The following is a 21,022-nucleotide window of genomic DNA, read 5'->3' as shown; positions in this document are numbered from 1 at the left end:
AATAACTTTGGGTTTATGTTATGAATAAACGACAAGTACAAAATTGGCCTGACAGATATCATAATTTAGACACAAAATCTCTAAGAACTTAATTCATATTCAGAAAATTTTGATTTCTGGCTCTGGCGTTCTAAATTAATTTTGTTGAGATCAAATCTTTGATATAAAATTACTGCTCTAATGGGAAAAAGAGAATTTTATGTAACACAGCTCTCAAAACTCAATTGACACATCTCTTTATTCAGTTTTAAAAAAACACGTCCATGGAATTATATGGGTAGGTATTTAATCATTCAGTGCATACGAAAAAATAAATCATCTATTTGATATTATATTCATAAACAGATTTGACAGAGATGTAGCGTGTTGTCTTGAGTTGCGGATTTATTCCGTCGATATCTTGATTTATTCTTCCCTTTTTAGCCATCACAGGTTATTTATGTTCCTTTCAACTTTTAGCCCACACACACATATAAAAGTTGTAGGTAGCTAATACAAATGCATAGCTACATAATACTATATGTATGTAATACCTCCTTTACCATTTTCTTATACCTTATTTTCTTCGAAAGTTTCACATGCATACTGTTATAAATAATTTTATAGTGGCTTTCATCAAAGGTGATGGCATATACTTGATAAAAAGTTAAGTAATGTAAACAGAAACTTCATTAAAGTTTATTCGCTCAATGTCACAAAAACTTTTATAAAAATATTATTTTAACACGCGTGACATTTTTAATGATTTTATTTCCTGTCCTAATTTCTCCTAACCATTGTTGATTTAACAAAGTTTCATTTTATTCAACGAACAATTGAGTCGTCGAGTTGCAATTCCGCTCTGTAATTTTTTCAAAACCAGCTTTGGATATTTTTAAAACTCTCTTTTTTTATAAGTTACATGACGTTTCCTTGCAAATTGGGGTAATTCTCATAATCGTTTTATGCCAGTTAATGTGATGAGAAAATAAAGTTAACTATAGGTATTGTTTTTTTTAATAGAAAAAATGGCCAGAGCGGATTTTGTGACTCGACGACTTAATTCATAATATTTAAGAATGTAAAAGTGGTAATCGAAATTGACATACTTACATTAAAACACATTGGCTGGAATCCGATGAATGCGGATTCGAGTCCCGCCTAACTCCGTATTTTTTCAAGATTTTTTTCGAATAATATGTATGTTCCTGATGTACATTTTGTTATGTGTTATAAACAATACAATGCCACTTAGCTATACTTAACATAAAGCTGTTTTTCTATCCGAAATCAACCCCTGGCCTCTCAATCCTCCGCTAAATTCCTGGGAATGGGACGATTTGACACCGCGAACTGGCGTCCGCCGATTGGCCTCCGGTAATTGGCCGCCGGTACAATCGGACGCCGGCCCAATTGGACGCCGACCCAATTCGACGCCGACCCAATTGGCCTCCGGGAGGATTGGACACCGCACAGTTGAATTAAATGCGCAAAGGAATAGACGTACGTTACGATTTGTTAGAGTAAGTAAGCAAGTCAGTTTAATATGCTTCTATCTTCTCAGTAGTTGTACTCGTACCTTATACATTTCGCGCTTGACACATTTTTAATATAGATTGAGAATAATTATTATGCCTTATGATGTTTATTAAAAGAAAATAAGTCTTCCCTCGCTAAAACTTAAAGATGTGCATAATCAATTAATTTATTGTCTATACACGGGTACTTATTTATATTTACAACAAACATTAAAAATAATGTTAGATGTTAGAATAAAAATTACATTATATTTCAGCATTTTATCGACTTAATATTATAATAAAGCTTAAACATGTATATTATTATGCATAAATGCGTATTTTAAGATAGTATGAAATTAAAAACAAAATATTACGTAAGTTATCTGCTAAGTATAAATGTTTCAGTAGTTTGATTGATAAACTACTTAGGTACTGGGTGCTGGACGAAATCCCGAAGGCCGAAATCCCGAATGCTGAAATCCCGAATGGCCGAAATCCCGAAAAATAAAAAAATACAAACATCAATAATTGCGCAATTTTTGCAAGAGAGACAAAAACCCATTTTTTGTGGAAATATAAAAAAAATGTAAAATACACACATCAATAATTGCGCAATCGTGCGCGCAATTTTTGTAAGAGAGACAAATCCCATTTTTGCGGAAAATGGGTTTTCCGATTGCGCAAATTTTGTTCAGGAGAGACCATTTTATAGAACGAATGGGTTTTGTGTATCTTGCAAAAATTGCGCAATTCACGATTGCGCAAGTATTAATGTTTGTATTTTACATTTTTATTTATATTTCCACAAAAAATGGGTTTTTGTGTCTCTTACAAAAATTGCGCAATTATTGATGTTTGTATTATTTTTATTTTTCGGGATTTCGGCCTTCGGGATTTCGGTATTCGGAATTTCGGCTTTCGGGATTTCGGCTTTCGGGATTTAGGCTTTCAGGATTTCGGCCATTCGGGATTTCAGCATTCGGGATTTCGGCCTTCGGGATTTCGTCCAGCACCCAGTACCTAAGTAGTTTATCAATCAAACTACTGAAACATTTATACTTAGCAGATAACTTACGTAATATTTTGTTTTTAATTTCATACTATCTTAAAATACGCATTTATGCATAACAATATACATGTTTAAGCTTTATTATAATATTAAGTCGTTAAAACGCTGAAATATAATGTAATTTTCATTCTAACATCTAACATTATTTTTAATATTTGTTGTAAATATAAATAAGTACCCGTGTATAGACAATAAATTAATTGATTATGCACATCTTTAAGTTTTAGCGAGGTAAGACTTATTTTCTTTTAATAAACATCATAATGCATAATAATTATTCTCAATCTATATTAAAAATGTGTCAAGTGCAAAATGTATAAGGTACAACTACTGAGAAGATAAAAGCATATTAAACTGACTTGCTTACTTACTCCAACAAATCGTAACGTACGTCTATTCCTTTGCGCATTTAATTCAACTGTGCGGCGTCCAATCCTCCCGGAGGCCAATTGGGTCGGCGTCCAATTGGGCCGGCGTCCGATTGTACCGGCGGCCAATTACCGGAGGCCAATCGGCGGAGGCCAGTTCGCGGTGCCAAATCGTCCTAGACCCAAATTCCTCCTGTCTACTACCGGTGGTTGTCGACAAGTTCACAATAAAGTTATTAAAGTAGTTTATAGGATAAAATTTAAAAAAATGTATTTGACTTTATGCCAGCAAAAACAAGTTTATTAATTTATTTTCTTATCGTACCATCCCCTAACTAAAGTCGGCCATCATTAGGGCGATTTTTTCTATCATCTGATACCAGGAACAACTCAATCGAGCTGCATACCAATCACGAAGTTTCTAAGCCACTAAATGCGGCGTCATCTTCTGCTTCGTTTACCATTGATCTTTCCTTGGATAACAAATTGGGGAATGGTGTACTCTTGTTCTTTCAAAATTTGGTCGATTATTATGGTTTGGTTTTAATACTAAGCAGAACTTCTCTGTCCTTTCCCATTCGTTTGATGGCGTCAACATTTATCACCCTGTCAGTCCACGAAATATTGGGGATGCGTCTATACAACCACATCTCTAAAGCCTCAACTCTCAGTGATATCTCCTGGTTTAGCGTCCATATCTCCACACCATAGAAAACTATTGAGAAAATACAACACCGAAACATACGCAGTCTCAGATTTAGTTTTTGAGATTGCTAAAATCTATGAATACAAACCTCTACTCTGTGGAGGCCCTTATAATCTTATTAGTATCGGACATTATAGGGGAAGGAAGCGTATAATTTTAATAAAAGTACTACTTAATATCTTAATTATTGTTTTTCATTAACATTTTAATAATAAAATTGTATTATCAAAACGCGCACCTACTACTGATACAAAAAAAGGCGCGAGTCACTTAAATACTCGTTTTCGCATTGTTATTCCAAAGTCTATTAATTGTTTGACATGTAATACAACACACCTAATATATTTATATGTGGTCGATAGCAAAACCTAATTTCTTTATTAAGCTCTAGTGTCTACAACGTTTTCCGACCAGTGGCGCACCCAGGGGGGGGACAGGGGGCCCCGGCACCCCCCAAAATAAAAATTATCAGAATGTAATTCACCAGCACCTTTCTAGAAAAATTTCTTAGATTTTAATTTCTAACACAAAAATTTCGAAATACTAATGTCGGGTTTTTTTAGAAACCCAATCCCTAATGGAACTGTCAAAAAATTCTCCGTGTCCACCCGAATTCCGGAGTGGTGTAGGTCATAGCTTGGGAGGGCTGACAGAGCTCTAACATTTGCAATTCCTTATATAATTGTGCAATATATTTTTTGATTATTATGTGTCGATACTCGACAGCTCTATTATTAAAGTAGATGTATTAAAAATCGCCAATAATTCACTGTATGAGTACCCTTAATTTTAACTAAAACACAATTTGGAAAACGTTAATTTAGTGTTTCATACTGCCTTTAATATTAGCGGTAGGTAGGGGGGCCGCCAAATTTCCTAGTCTGAGGGCCCGTTTCAGGATGTGGGGACCATGGTGTAGGTACACAGAGTACAATAGACAAAAGACCGATAAACGAGAAATTAGGCTGTGAAGAAGAAAAAGAGCCTATGGGACTAATTTACATTCTCCTCCTTGCCCCCCCCCCCCCCCCAATACTAAATCCTGGGTGCGCCACTGTTTCCGACCACTGCTTTTAGTAGTGGTATTTTTTCAAAACATGACGATGCGTAGTTTTCACACTTTTCATATAAAAAACTAACTACCGGCTATATATAGCCCAAGTTTTCGCGGCAGCTTTCAAACTGTTAAGACATTTTATAGTAAGTCATCGTTTACTTTTCTCGATTAAAGCTGTATGGGAGACTATAACTCAGAATCGTTTGACACCTCTCCTATTATTCTTTGCCAACTATCGCCCGCGAAATAACAAAGTCGTTTGTGACCAAATATAAATTTAAAGTTTAATTATGCGCATATAGCGTGTGGAAAATTTATGGCAAGAAATTTGAAACCGCATTATAATGTAAGAAACCACATAATTAATACTGCTAATGTGACTGCCTTTTGTAAAAAATGGTAGTCATTACATTGTAAAATATGTTATTAAATATATATATATGTATTTTAGAAATTTTTCATCAACATCATGTAATAATACAACGCGGTAGAGGTGGAGATGATAAAAGGTGGCTGTTACTTGGTTGTTTGGAAATGAGGTATATTGGTGATAAAAGAATACACTAAATACAATAATAAGGATGATAACATGAGATTATAATAGCGGTTATGGATGTACTGGTGAGATCGATGTGATCGAAGAGATCGATTATATTAATGAACTGAGAGACTTGATTCGAGTGAAATGACGTTGACTATGTCGAGTGAAGAACTCGTGACAATAGTAGTGCGTCTCGCGACGGACTCGATCAATTGAGTGTGGATTTCTAAATTGTCCCTCCAATTTATACAAATGTAGTACATATTATATTACAAGAGATATTGTCGCAATTACCAATCATAACAGACCCTACTGATCTAGTTATGATTAGAGAAATGCTGACAAATATTATCGCTCTATGATTTTGTTTCGACAACAAAACATACACATTAAAGTGTGTCACTCGTTTAATATTGAGTGCTACAATACCTTTTACTATAACTTTTCATAAACTATTTTTAAAAAATAAGCTCTTTTCATTATTATGTATTTTTGAAAATAAGAATTTAACAGTCTTAAAGTATATTCAATACTGAATAAAAAATAATAATCGTTAGCACCACTATATTATAAATGCATAACATACAAATTTAATTGCCTTCTTTGGCGGAATTTAAAGAAACTTCAGATAACATAGTTATTACTTATTACTAATAATTTATTAATATGGCTTAGAGATGGATCGATTCCCGAAAATATAAGAATAATCACCTGGACAGTGGATGAGGTGAGTTTGATACTACTCGGTTCAATTTTTTTCTAACAAGCTTCTTTTTGCAAAATTATGTATCTTCAATGAAAATAACTGTCACTAATGGTTCAAATAGACTATATGACGATCGGGCACATATATGCTAAGAGTGTTTTAGTGTATATGATCAAATCTATGCCATTCTGACATTTATACATACATATTGTATGACAGCTATGACTTCATATTTACACTCTGTGACACCCTGTGACACAGGACGCCAACATAAGAAACTGGTTTTTCGACATATATATGACCGATCGTCATAGAGTGTATTTGAAGCATAATACTCTAAATTGTTAAGCTTTTTTACCTATAATTGCAATGTGTCACATTAATATATTTCACTGTTTAACCATTTTCTTATATTACACATATCTGAATCAAACGTATAATGTCATTAATCTAATCAGTATGTATTTCATTCAAATATTTTTTAACGTTGCTACAAGTAATTTTGGTCGGTATACTACCAATACAAAATTCTGAATGAAAATTCGATATTCAATAAACTATTGAAATAATATTACAATACATTGTGCAATATATTAAATTATCATCATATATTTATGAATAAGGCTTTAAATTGTACAGGTACTAAAATAAGTATGTACCTTTATATATTTTTCTTCTTCAGCTTGCAGACGTTGACTGCAGAACATATTCATGTTCTTTTTCTTTCCATTACGTCTGGTGACTGTTCTGGTGTCATCCTTCCATTTACTATTAGGGAGTATTCCAATACTTCGAGGTACCGTTCGAGACACCGATTCTAGAAAGTATCCCATGGGTCCCTTTTACTAACGTAACTAATCCGCTGACTGCCACATACCTACTTGGAACGCAATGGATGATGTATATGTGTTTTGTTCATCAGTGGATATTTTCATTTATGATTTTATCTGCGTAATTCCTATCCCACCCGATATCCGTACCTTTAAGTGTATTCATATATTCTGTAAATGAGGCAACTTCCAGAAAAGTTAAATTGTGTTCCATTTAAAAAATATATATAATTAATTTTAAGAAGGAACCTGAATAATTTATACTTTATATACGATCAATATGCAAAAATACAACTATTTTTATGTAGGTGGCTTCCATCTGTAAAGTTTGTTTCCGCCCCAGCTGGGTCGTTTTAGAACCCAAAGCCTTTTTAGTCTCATTTCGAGCAGAACACAGCGAACAGTGGACCTTTGATGTATTTATTCAGCTGGATTTTGACGGTACACTGAATATTTATATGTATATAACATAAAATAAAATAGACTGTATTAATAATTTATCATCTTATATTTGGTCAATATTAAGTACAATGGATGAAAAGTTTGTATAGCTATATATATAATATTATATGAGTATCTTTATATATATTACAATAGGTACATTGAATTTTATTTCATTTGTTTTGTTTTTTATTGTAACATACATAAACAAATACTATTCCTAACTAATGAACGAGGCTGTAGGCCTAAATCTCATCTATGTGTATATATAAGCATATTATAAATGTCTCATTTAGCAGAATAGAAAAGCAAAAGAAGAAATAACACAAATATAGACCTCTCCAAATCAACCCGCCCAGTACCACACTCGGTTTTAATCGAGCGGATTACCCTACATTTGGCTTTGAAGCATCAGTAGTTTTTTTAGGTCTGCCAATGTCTCAAAAGCAGACACACAAGACTGAGGTCGCCACGCAGTCAAGTGTGCTTTGATTGGGTTTACCAAGATTTTCTAATAAAAAGTTCTCATTGGAGAGAGGAGCACGTTGATCTAACATAATATATATGATTCTAATTTATAAATATTTATAGTACAAAAAAAGGAATAGCTAAATACTTACTCTTCATTAAAAATTGTCCCAATTCGAAACATCGTGCATCATTCGTGACATAATAGCCTGGGATTAGCCTCACCCTAAATTAAATACACATTCATTGACAAAACAAGATGTAAATTTGCCACATACGAGATTTAAATCCGGGTCTCATGACATTATAAGCCAATACGTTACTCCTCAAGCTTCGTGGGTGTGTACCTACTTCATATTATAGGCGTTTAAACTGCCAACTGCTTGGAGTATTTCTTATATTTCCAGAATCGGTAGACGGTACATGGAAGTAGTACATGAGGTGGCAATGTATTTTATTATAAATTGTGGGTGATCAGGTCAAGGGTCAAGGGTTGGGGGTTGGGGGTGATCAGATCAAGAATTTGTTGGTTATGGATGCCATCAATCTGAAATTAATTGTTTCTAGATATAATTCTATAAACATAGTTAAGCGGTTGTTGATAAATTTAGAATTGAATTTATATTTCCATACCTACCATGACCGATAGTTCTTATATCATGTTAATAAGTGTAACACTGAAAAAGGGTAAAAATAAAAGTCCACATCTATAAATAACGGTGACGGATTTACAATAAGTTTGTCGTAGTATTTTCTATATGAAACGTATATTAATCTCCATCAAACCTATTCTGAGACCGATATAATACCTACCTTTGGCAAAGATTTGTCTTATCGTTAGAAGTTACTTACTTTGTATTTTCTTTGTTCTCATATAAGCTTCATATTTTTAAAATTTGTGTTTTTTTATATCCATCGGCCCATGTCATATTATATTTGTCATTCGTAATCTCTGATTTATTCTTGCTGTTATTTTATATAAAAAACAACCCATGTTATTCAATCATATAAATATAAATACATAAAAACAAGGAAGAATAGCATATACTTTCACATTAGGTTATGGGAAATATCGTTAGGTAATAGAGGCTCTATATGTAACGGAAAATGGTTATTCACTGGGGAATTTATCCCATATTTTCCTTTTCATTGCAATTTTTATAACATTCGTAATAATCTTCCACATATATTGTATTTGTGGGTAGTATGACAAGCAAAAAATACTATATGAATAAAACTATTGCCAAGAATATTCCAATGTGTTTAGCTCGCTTGAACAATCCAATAGGATAACATATTTTTCTTGGGTAATATCATGAAATTTTTAACTTTAACATGTTATTCATTAGGCACCGCGATTCTAGGAAAAACCATATAGGTATATTTAGTTAATATACCCTGAATAAAAATCAATAAACATATATAAGGTGTTTGATATAATTTCTAATAAGTTAATATATTCTTAAATAGGTACCTATATATAAGTGCACATATTTATATGTAGGTATATATGTGTAGTGTGTACGTATGTATATATTATATAGTTACGCTAGAAATCATAATTAGTATTTTTTTAAAACAGAAAAAAATGATTTTCATTGAACTTATTTTATTGTTGCTGTTTAAAATGTTCCTGAAGTGAGCTCCGTCTGGATATGACGGAACAGGTTAAACTTTTGAATTTGATTTTATTTTTACATCAGTGCAGTAAAATTTCGACTACTACTAACAGAATGGAAAATTTTAAAATAAATAAATTGTTATATAATTATATAAGTAGGATACATATTTTTGTGTATATAGTTATAAAGTGATTGTATCATAAAAATAAAACATGAAATTAAGTTGATAAATTATTTGTGTTTTGAACATTTATTTTTAATTCTTGCTGTTTGTATTTTATCACCATTCTTGCCTTACAAAATCACGGTAGCAATAAAATTCAGAAATGATTTCAGCTTTCAGTATTTTGGCCTTTGGGATATCGTCTAGCACCCAACTCTTGCTATGTACTGAGACCTACCGACTTATGGGTTACTTTCCAATGAAAAACAGAGAGATATTAGTTGGTTTTTTTTAACAAGGGATGTAGATGGTAAATCATAGCACGTAATTTATCCACATGTGCGCAAGTATTATATTACAACTTTGATAAAACCATATTGATTACAATAAATTACAGAAAGATTACAGAAAATTACAATAAATGAAATGGAATTTGAAACATCTCGGATAACATAGTTAAAAAGGTCAATTCACATTGTGATTCACAAGCGGATCGGTACCAACCTTAAAGTATAAGTGCACTCGCTCGTATTATTTTTAATAGCTATATTTCATGGGCTTTAAAAAATAATGTATACATGTGGTAAATATCTTTACATTATGTACTCGATAAAAAGTATAATATACACGTATAATAAAATAAAATAATAATAACTCAGTTATATGAGAGATTGAAAATGACTACAATGTATCATTCAGAGCTGCCTTTAAACTGTCATGAAAATTTCCCGGAAGCAATGTGAAAGATTCTCACCGGCAAATGCACCTGGCAAACGTCCAGCGAATTAAACACTTTGCACGCGACATTATGCAGTCCGCGAATTGTTTTCGCGGAAAACGTACTCGAGTAATGTGAAAAAAATTTGCGCCATAAAACGATTTGTACATAAAGGGGTATTGTTATTGCTTAACGCTACGTTATGCGAAATAATATTTGAAATGATTTTCAGGAGATACAATCTCACCATGAATAAGCAGTTTTATTTATTTTATTATTCGTGTAATAAAATGATCCTTGAGTAAATAATAATAAAAAAAGTATTATAGGAGAGTGAATAAAATATAATATCATCATAGACTTTATTTAAAACAATTAGGTAATATTAGAAGGTGGAGCATGAATGATAGTTGCTCTGGACTTTACTATTTTAAAACCGCAATTCTGTAATTTTTTTCAACGCTTTTAACATTATTTTACAAACTATCGATTAACACAAAGCAAATAAAATATTACGTGTAGATTTTCTAACTGTGTCTATTTGTTTAAAAATTAAGAAAGATTATTTAGTGTACGTACTGAAGAAATAATAAAAACATAAATAATATGAAATGCGACGAATAAAAACTTTCATTATATTATATTTTCTTCCTTATAGTTTTCAATTCTGAAAGGAGTAGCATATAAATACCGGTAGCCAAGGACCATACGTTTTCTATAAAAGACCATACATGCAGGTAACCGATTATTTTCATATAATTAAAATGATTAATAAACTGAAACTAAAAACTATTAACGCAGAGAGTTAGTGACCCCCCATAGGGATAAAAGATAATTTAAAACTAAAAAGATGGTTGAAATTATTAACGCAATTTTAAATGTGGAGACTTACTCAAGGTCACGTAATTGGTAAAATTCTTGCCGGGCATGCAATAAACCTGGTTGAAGTTTACTCGCTCTAAGATTTTGTTTGAAGATGTAATATCTGAGTCTGTTCTAAATTATATATTTGACTAAATAATCATGTTTCGAAATAATAATCAAATGGTTATGAATACAATTATTTACCACCCCAAAACAATGTCATCGTATTATTTTGTAGCAATAATTAAACGCGATATTAGCATACTTGTTGTATGAACAAATTAATTTTATTTTACAAGCAAGCAACTTTCGTGCGCCTAATTTATAATCGCCGTGTGTCAAAATAAATTAATTCCGTATAATTGAACCGGTTAGGAAAACTTTAACGTAACGCAATTTGTCTTGAAATTTAATATTATGGTATATTAATTACTTAGCAGTAATAATTAATCATTCAATTGAATTAGTATTGTACTATTTGATCATTGTCTGAAGTGATGTTATTTAATAAATAAACAATCATGTCTAAAACTTAAGAAAAACAATTAACCTTTTGAATTGTATAAAGTGGTATAAGTACTTAAATAATGTATTTACTGTTTCAAATTGAAAATAAGCATTCTTCTTACTAAAAGTTATTTATTAATAAAAGAACATCTGAGCCGTGTTTGTATTTCGAAATATCTGTAAGATATTCATGGAGAAACTCTGCTTACTATATCTCTAGTAGATCTTGCAAATAAATAAGAAAAACAAAAAAGCTCGTGGTGGTGGTGGGGTAAAGAAAAGTACTGATGGTGAAAAACAACTAACGAACGTCCCAGAATGATGAATCACCCGCCGGTTCAGATAAATATTTCAAAAGCTTGCAAATGCTTTTTGACTTGTTGTTAGCCGAACTTTCATTTATCTGTTTGCAAACATGCCATGAAAGCTGTAACGAAATTCAATCGTTTCCGTTTCAAATGAAAATTTAATTCGGCGATAGACCCCCGCATAACGCAAACATGACGTGTATGTTTTCCAAAAGTGCCTAGTATTTTTTGATAATAGTCAAAAATGTTCAACAAAATCTTTTCTATACAGATGGAGCCTACATATTTAAATGAAAGTGAGGTTTACAAAAAGGTTGTTACGACTGATAATTAAATTAGCCGCAAGTCATTTCACATTGCAAATTCGATTGTAGAAAACATGTACGCAGTTTTTGCCGCCATCTGTCAAAATCCGCAAGCCTTTCAACAAAAATTTTTCGTTTAGAATATTATTTTTTCTATGGCTGCCAATTCAACCACAGCTAAAAAGTTAAGAATCGCCGTCAACGTTGTAATACAAAAAGTTTTAAAGCTCATACAGTTATAGTCAACACTGTGTATGCATACTATATTGCAATAATTATACATGCCTAATCATACTGAATTTATACATAATTCGTAAACACCTCAGAAAAAAACTTAAATAAGATAAGATAAAAAAAATAAGATTCAGGCGGGATTCAAACCAGCACCCACTGGATTCCGATCAATGTGCTTCATCATTTTTGCCACCTGTACCATACCTAACCTGACTAATAATAGTTATGCGACTTAATTGTTTATCAAATTTGATATTATTAGCGACCAGTGTTTGAGATTGGAATCAAGATACCAACCAAAATAGGCACTTATCTTGATCAAGACCTACGCACTTGTTATTATTTTTAAATTTAACTATTCATTTTATTCGTGTTTATATGTACTTGTAAAAAAAAATATCGAACCAGTGTAATTATATATTCCGTCTACAATATTTTACATTATATTTTTACAATGAAAGCTTTACCTATATTATTTTTCTATTAGCAATTTTATTTATGAATGATTTCAGGGATCATTTATTTTCCAGTGAGAATACTGACTGCCTCATTGAACGGCGAAGGCTTTCATATAGCAGAATGAATGGTCTTGTGGAATGGAAAAGTCGTGTATCTACTCCGTACTTTGCGGGAGTTCCGGACAAAATTATTTTACAGATTCAACCGCACCGGTTAATACTGATCAAAGGAATATTGAAAAGCGGTGCATATAAATTGGGAAGCTTTTAAATTATTCACATTGTATCTAACGTGAACAAACTTTGTTTTCAGACCGTGTTCGCGTTATCGAAATTTTCAATTTTAATGTAGGTAGGCAACTGCTAACAAAAGAAAATTTAGAACCAATTTATCGCTCTCAATATCAATTTTACTTAAGAACAATAGATTTTTGTTTCAATAAATACTTTCCAAACTTTTCTACTCTTGTTTGTGTCTTTTGTCGAAGATTGGTAACAAAATTACAGTACATTGTAGCCCATTATAACCACCGCCCATCACGTCGACCGGCCAATACAACGCGACACAATGGGCCATAAACGACCGGTCGGTCTGCTAACCACCAGACGTTTTTGAGCCACAGGAATCCCCTCTCACTTCCGTGCGTATATTACCACGCATATTACTATTGCAGTGGTACTTTATCTCTCTTCATACCCATAAACAATCTATACGGACTTCGCATAGTAATGCTCACCAACCAGCTGTTGCCTCGAATTGCACCGACTGTGCTCTGGTATCGGCGGTGGCCATTCGTGTTAAATCGTCAAAGCTTTGCATATCGAGCAATAATTTCATAAACTGCGTGGCCAAGAGAATCCCATTCTACATATGTCTATAATTCCGTCTAATTTTCTTAAGTTGGCATAAATAATATATTTCGTTCTTAACTTATTTAATAGTAGTAAAACCTCCTTATACGTGATGTGTTAGCCCAGGGAGTCCTAATCGTATCCTGATAAAGCCGCATTTTAAATCCAGTCTTTGGACGTTCCATTGCTTTATTATTTTTTCAAGATATGCCTAAAGGTAATTTTATTGAAAAAACTAATATTAATGAAAAGTTCCAGATCCTTTATTTCTTTTGAATTATGTCTTAAAGCTCTTTGTTGCATTCTTAAATCTTGTGAATTATTCGTTAAATAAAAAATAATTTATTAAATTTGCAAGTACCTACTTACGTTAAAACTAAACTTTGGAAAAATCCTGACGTCGGTTAGTAATTTATACCTTAATAAGCCACAAAATCTGATTGCCGAAAGTTAACGCAATTTGTTGATCACTCCAAGGTGTAAAAACTACTAGTTATTTTTGTCGTAATTAGATAAAGTACACAGCACATTGGTACAAACTCAGTAGATGCGGGCTTGTGTTCCATTGGGCGTCGTATTTATAAAAAAAAGTTTTCTAGGTAGGTATACACCTGGGGTATTTTCAAATTATGTATGTACTAAGAAGTAGCTTAGGTATATTATAGTATGGTAGAGTGAATCTAAAATATATACCTAGATGTTGTTAAAAATGTCTCCATATTTATCTTAATGCACGTTTGTAGTATGTACGTTTTTATATTTTCATCATTTTGTGGTAAAAACATATTTATAGTATATTTTAAAAAACCAGATAATTATACCGTTAATTTATGTGTACGATAACCTTCGGTCTTTTTATTACATGTCTACTTATTCTACCTTTAGCAAATTAAATGGAAGACTAAATTAGCGCCCACATCAACCATAAAATAAATACATACGAAAGAGATGAATTCCAAGATATAAGACCAATAAAAAGACTTTCAGCTGATTACTTGGCCCACCTAGGAAAAGGTAATTAACCAGAAAGGTTTACTCGAAGATGCAGTACGTACTACTCAGAGAAAATTGTTGATCAATATTGGTTGAGTTTCCGCATAATATATATTTTGATTAAACATTTCGCTAAAAAATATAATTTTGGTATGATCATAATATTGAACCTCGATTTTATATTAATAAGAAGGATTTCAAGATATCGTATACATTTTTATCTTTTATAAAACTATGAATTTATCATTTTTTTTTTCGATACGTTAAAGAAAATTTAATTAACTAAATTTGAATAATAGACATAACCACAAAATAATTTTTGATCTTTGACTTTAAATAATAATGTCTATATATTTTTCTTTTTAATGTTTTTATATACATATTTATTATTTAAAATACCTTAAGTTACTGCGACTAAAATAGACGTGACATGTCCGCCGTAATGCCAGGCTTGTCGGTTACGAAAATAACCTTCACGTGGGAAGCGAAAGGTAGAAAGACTATGGTTCTGCTAGATTGGTAGAGTGAAGGGGCACGGACGCGTACCCACGACAGGTCGCCATGCACACAAATATTCCATGACTTAGTTTACTGACACAAGTGCCCATTGGAATAAGGAGCAGAGAGAGGTAAAAAAATAATGGTACAAACAAAAAAGCTTATTTAAAGAAAACTGCCGAACAATGTAAATGAATCGATTCACGTTTGCAGTACCACATTGCAAGAGATTCGCGCAGCCTGTAAAGGAGTATCATCACTTGTGACTCCGATGGATGGATGTGCGTCTTCAAGATATAACATTGTCAACGTCATCAAGAAATCGACCGAATTATGAATAACTGAAGCAAAAGGGTCAGCGTAAATTGGAGTTAGAAAGATCGTTGCCAACACCCCTAATTACAGTCATCACCAGCCTCAATAATGAGTTAAAAGACACTAAGAGTTAACATTTATGAAAAAGTATATTGAAAATTACTTACTCATGAAATTTATCACCCAATCAATATACACATATTTTAAAACTATTACTAAATATTAATTTTGCAGCAATTAATTAGCAATTAATATCTCATATGTAATCAGAGAAAATAATATATAAGATTAATTTTACAATATTTGACTTATATAGATTATTATTAAATAGTTAACGAAATAAATTCTCTAACTAGCCGTAGAGCACAATGGAATTAATTAACAACGGTAAACGTTTGAGTAAAATTTACGGTAGGCTTTCATGTCCTCATAAAAGGTCGTGCGTCTCTGCACGTGTGTGTGGGCGAATGTTAAGCCAAGTGTCCACGTCCCCCACTTGCTTTCGCACGTGTCCGTTCCGCGGTCGCAGTAAAGCTCGCCTTCCACGTCAGCCGAGGGCCATTTAACCCCGCCGGCTTGCTTTGCATTCCTTTTGTGGCCCATTATGGCCGCCGACCGCGGGACATTGCGATTTCGGCGACTCCTAGGTTAACTTTCGAAAGCTCGCCCCGGAGTGTTTGATAATAATACGTCATGTCGCTTAGGGAATTGTTCGAAGGGCCTTGGGAGGCTTTTAGGCTAATGTAGGCAATGGAAATGCTAGATACTTGATATGCGCCTATATTGGAAAACAATGACTACGTACCTTTTCAATATATTATGTACATGTATTAAGTTTATTTTACAATATAGAATTTCAAATGAATATACAAATATCACGTATTTATGATGTATTTAGAATATAGTATATAATATTATTATCGTCATTTTTCGAATGTATATACAGTAGTGACATATTCCTGGACTTCCTGTCTTCAATGGGGAGCCGGAATAAAGTTTTGTAGGCCTAAACGTGCAGCTTGGTCACATAGTCAATTAACAGAATATGAAAGAATTATGGCTCACTTGGCTATCTGGATAAAGAAAGAATAATTTGTTAGATTTAGAATATTAATATGTACCTAGATATAAAATTTAAAAACTAATAGCTTTAAGTATTGTAATTTAAATAATCTTTAAAAATTGTAATTAATTTAGTAATAGGAATAGTTTGTAAATCTATGTAAGATTTTGCTTTATGAGTTTAAAAGAGATGGATTTAAGAGATGTAATCGTGGAAGAGAGTTAGCATGTAAGTTCTTTTGTAGTGACTGTACCGACTCACTAAATTGTCACGCGAGATTTTTAAATATTTAAAGTAAGTCGGAAGAAACACGAGTTGCGAACGGACGCAAAGTCGAATTCGCGTACTCCCGCGCCAAAAAAACTAATGTGTTAATTATTAGGATATAAGTGTGTAAAAATAAAACCATTGAAAATATAAAGCTACGTGCTACAACCAAAAAAAAGACAAAGACTTTTTATTTAATCTAATTTTTTTTTTGAATCGTGAGTTCGACACATACCCTGAGCTAGCCCAGAACTCGGGATATCTCAGTAGGAGTTCTATAATATACTTATATCAATACCATATATTCACACGAATAAATGGCTAAGTACATTTTTAAATTAAGTACAGTATCATAGTTTAGTTTTAAATATATGAACAATAATTATTATTGTAACAACAAAGAAATAAATTGCCACCATTATATTTGTATCAATTACTGTTTAATTTCCATTAAATTACCATGTTCAAATTGTACATTAAACAGTTTAATTTAATTGGTCAGTTAGGGTACTGTAAAAACATGTTTTCAAAATAATGTTTTCTACGAAAGGAAGTAGGTATAATGTTGTATTATCCCGAGATAAAAACATAACAAAATATTCTTTAATCGTATTATTAAAGGTTAACGGTGCACTGCATGGGAAAATACTCAAGACGCAGTTTGAATCACTTACCGTAATTGGAAGCATCAGTTCATGCGTCTCGTTTCCCCGCCAGAGTCTGGACTCGGCAGGCAAAAGGGGAATATCGCAGTCAAGCGCTTCAAGCCGCTCATCCAATCTGCTGGGAGCTCGTGCCGGATATCCCCGCTCCACAGGCGCCAGTTCCAAATTCAAAACGGGCGCCGCCGTCGATGCAACCGCTTCCGCTGCTGTAGTCGACGCTTGCTGCTTAGCACTCGTCGATGGAACAACTAACGGAGCCTTCGAGCCGGATGTTGTAGCATCAAAATGGCTTGCGGTTGTTTGTCTCTCGGTTATAAATTTCGCAGTAGAAACGCCTTGGGCTGTTGTAGCTTGAGTTTTTGCTACTGTTGAAGGCTCCGTTGTTCCGTACGTGGCACTTCTGGTGTTTATTGAAGCACGCTGAGTAATTATTACCGTCGTTTTAGGTAAAGGCTTTGCGGTCGTTAGCCGCGTCGTCGTTGTGGCGAGCGTTGTCGCGTCGACGTTAGGTTTCGTTACCTTGGGCGTCGCTTCTGTAACGATAATAGGTGGCACCGTCGAAGCTTGCGATGCAATCGCCAATAAGGATAGAAAAGCCACTATACGTGTGGTCTCCATGCTTGCTGATGAAGTCAGCCGATTACTGTAAACTGTTTACATTGAATTTAGTGAAATTTACAAAATTCTACACCAACACCCAGTTGAGATTGTCTTTAGCTAACAACTTAATTAGATTCAGTGCGTTATGAATCGTATGCGATATATTATATTGTTTAGAACTGTGTAATTAGCTTTAATATAATGTACAAATTCATATTTAAAACTTTTTTTTTTTATTACAATGTCAATTATTTTCCAATAAGTCCTTTCATGCAGCACCTGAAATTTAAAAAAAAACATATATTTTAGTAATATAGAGACAACAATATATTCTATCTTTCCAAGAGTAAGTTTACGCGAAAAATAATAAGTAAGAAAATTGTATTATGGTGTGTAAATATACGGAAAATTATTTTCTAAGAGCTTTAAACAGAAAAATGCGCATATATTTTTCTAACCAATCAGCCAAACAATATCTTAGAACCATCAGATATACTTTCCAACTTTCCAACACTTCAAAGAAAAACGCTGACTCAAAACATCCGACATTATATTCGATTGCAGTGAACATAATAATAATAATAATATAATATACATAAATTCAAGCGTAGTAGCGCGTAGCAGAGACAAAGGGTTTACACAATCCAATTTCCACTATTAAAATGTTAAATTTTACCTCAGATAAAACAGCCCATGATTATAATATAATATTATGAGCCCATGTTTTTTTCAATACAAGTTTTTAAATAAACTATTTCTTTTATTCAACGAATAAGACACAAGCTTTGAGAATGTAACATTTTTTATACTGAATATACTTAATTTGTAAGCATCTCGTGAATATACACTAGAAAAAAACATCAAAATGATGCATGAGATGTTTTCAAATTATGTAAATACAAATTTTATTACATTCGCATTCTCAACAGCAATATGTATGAAAAACATGTTTTCATGATTTTATAAAATAGGTACATATGATTATAACGACATATCGTAATTGAATAACAACAATTTTAAAAAAAATCTTGTTCTATATAAAGTATGTAGAGTTGATTTTATTTATACGATCATCGCAACCGAATTACATTTCAATACATTAAAATTACACCATTTGTGCCTGTGCGATGATCACACACATTGAACAAAATGTATTTATCTACCTGATGTGCGATCGTCGCCTGAGTGAAAACACCATTTTAAAGTTTATATTAAAAAAACGACTTTTTAGGGAAATGTGAATGTTTTCAATGATTAAGTATATTAAAATTAAATAATTCTCTATGAAATTTTCCAGGTCAATAAGGAACCGACCGATACATTCTCTATATATCTGAAATACTAATAAGGAAATTCTAGAAAGGGTTATTCGATTTGATGACACATTCAGGAAAATATTTACTAGTCATTTTATTGAATTACATCTAAAATATTTATCCACGTGGTCTTAATGGCAACATTAAAATATTGAATTGTTTCCATATAGAACTAGAATATCGAAATGTGTATTCCGTTTATATAATAATAATATAGTATTGAATTGACGCCATTTATAACTCACTATTAACGCTTTCGCTGCTGAAGAGATAATGAGATTTTAATTGCCCCCTTTAAAATGCACGTTAATTACATCGATCGGCCGCCTGGTCATTACGCGCCGTGTGCGTCTTCCGCGTCCAAAGTATTAAGTAGTAATCGAATTGAATTGAAGCAATAGTAAGCGAATTGATTATAAAAATGTACAATACTATAATAGCCAGTATAGATTGATCGACATCATAATGTGTTACAACATCGTTACATAATGCATTATACTAGGATAGGTTGTACAATATACCAAAATAATGCTTTCGTAAGATTATTATTATAATAGTATTAAAAGAATTCGTGGAATATGTAAAATTGGTATCAAAAATAATATTTATATTTCATACTGTTACATTCTAAACAATTAATTAATATGAACCCATAAAAAGATAAAATTGACAATAAAAAACTTTCCAAATGACATACGATAATGTTTGGTTACCCAAATAAACAACTAGTTTCTTGTAAACGTTTGTTATCTAATAATACAGAGTAGCCATTATGTTAACCGGTAAACCAAAGCTAGATGTAAATTTATAATATACGCTAACCTTCATTTTCGTCTGGTTAGTACTGAAATATTCATATATTATGTATGTAGTATGAAGTATGAAGTTACATCACTGTGCCTGGACCGCAAAAGCCTAGCATATCAGTACGATAACATCCCCTACATACAACAATAAACGCTGACGTTCGAAGTTTTGTATATTTATGATACGTTGGATGTTCCGAATGGATGATTTTGTTGATGTGCTTTAAAGCTTTTATTCGTTTCATACCCACCGAATTGTGTGTCAAATAGATTAAATAATAACTGTTTTTTCCAGTACATAACATATTCATAATAACAATGCTTTATTTGGTATCAAAAAAAATACAGTTAGTTAATATCACTTCACACACGTATTCTAGAGACATTAAACCCTTTTGTTATGTCAGCAATAAAAAAAAAGTTTGTAATTTACAGATGTTATATTCGTTCTACCTTTAATCTAGTTGGTATACAAGAACGAACTTCTTGAAATGCTTTTCGAATAGAATTATGAAATTGTTAAGGGACTATCTCTTCTCCTTTATAGCTTACCGCTGTTAAAATTAATGAAATGGATATATACTTACCAACTCCGTTTGCCATCAAACACAAGGCGTTATTTTTATTACAAACAATATAATGTAGATGAAAAATTTTATATCATGAATTCTAAACATAAACTTTACAAGCAACAAAATAACAATTATCTTTTTATTGTAGTAAGAAATTATTTAATCTTCCATTTATATTATAATTTGATGCAAGTTCTTACCTGGCATAGAA

The 21,022-nt window shown here is 32.3% G+C and overlaps 1 protein-coding gene across 2 annotated transcripts in view; it reads right to left on the bottom strand.

The window, feature by feature from the left end:
* The window catches only part of wry (delta and Notch-like EGF repeat containing weary), a 252,245-nt gene that overhangs the window by 172,636 nt on the left and 58,587 nt on the right, over positions 1 to 21,022 (bottom strand). For both annotated transcript variants that reach the window (XM_085946683.1, XM_085946684.1), the window contains exon 2: positions 17,527 to 18,396. In XM_085946683.1, coding sequence (XP_085802809.1) covers positions 17,527 to 18,135 — 609 coding nt within the window. In that variant the 5' untranslated portion in view covers positions 18,136 to 18,396. The remainder of the gene's footprint in view (positions 1 to 17,526; positions 18,397 to 21,022) is intronic.

Source organism: Rhyacophila brunnea, unplaced genomic scaffold (genome assembly GCF_057557595.1).
Source record: "Rhyacophila brunnea isolate RB1 unplaced genomic scaffold, BYU_Rbru_1.0 scaffold_2, whole genome shotgun sequence".
Classification (NCBI taxonomy): domain Eukaryota; kingdom Metazoa; phylum Arthropoda; class Insecta; order Trichoptera; family Rhyacophilidae; genus Rhyacophila; species Rhyacophila brunnea.
This window is presented reverse-complemented; position numbering and strand designations above follow the sequence as displayed.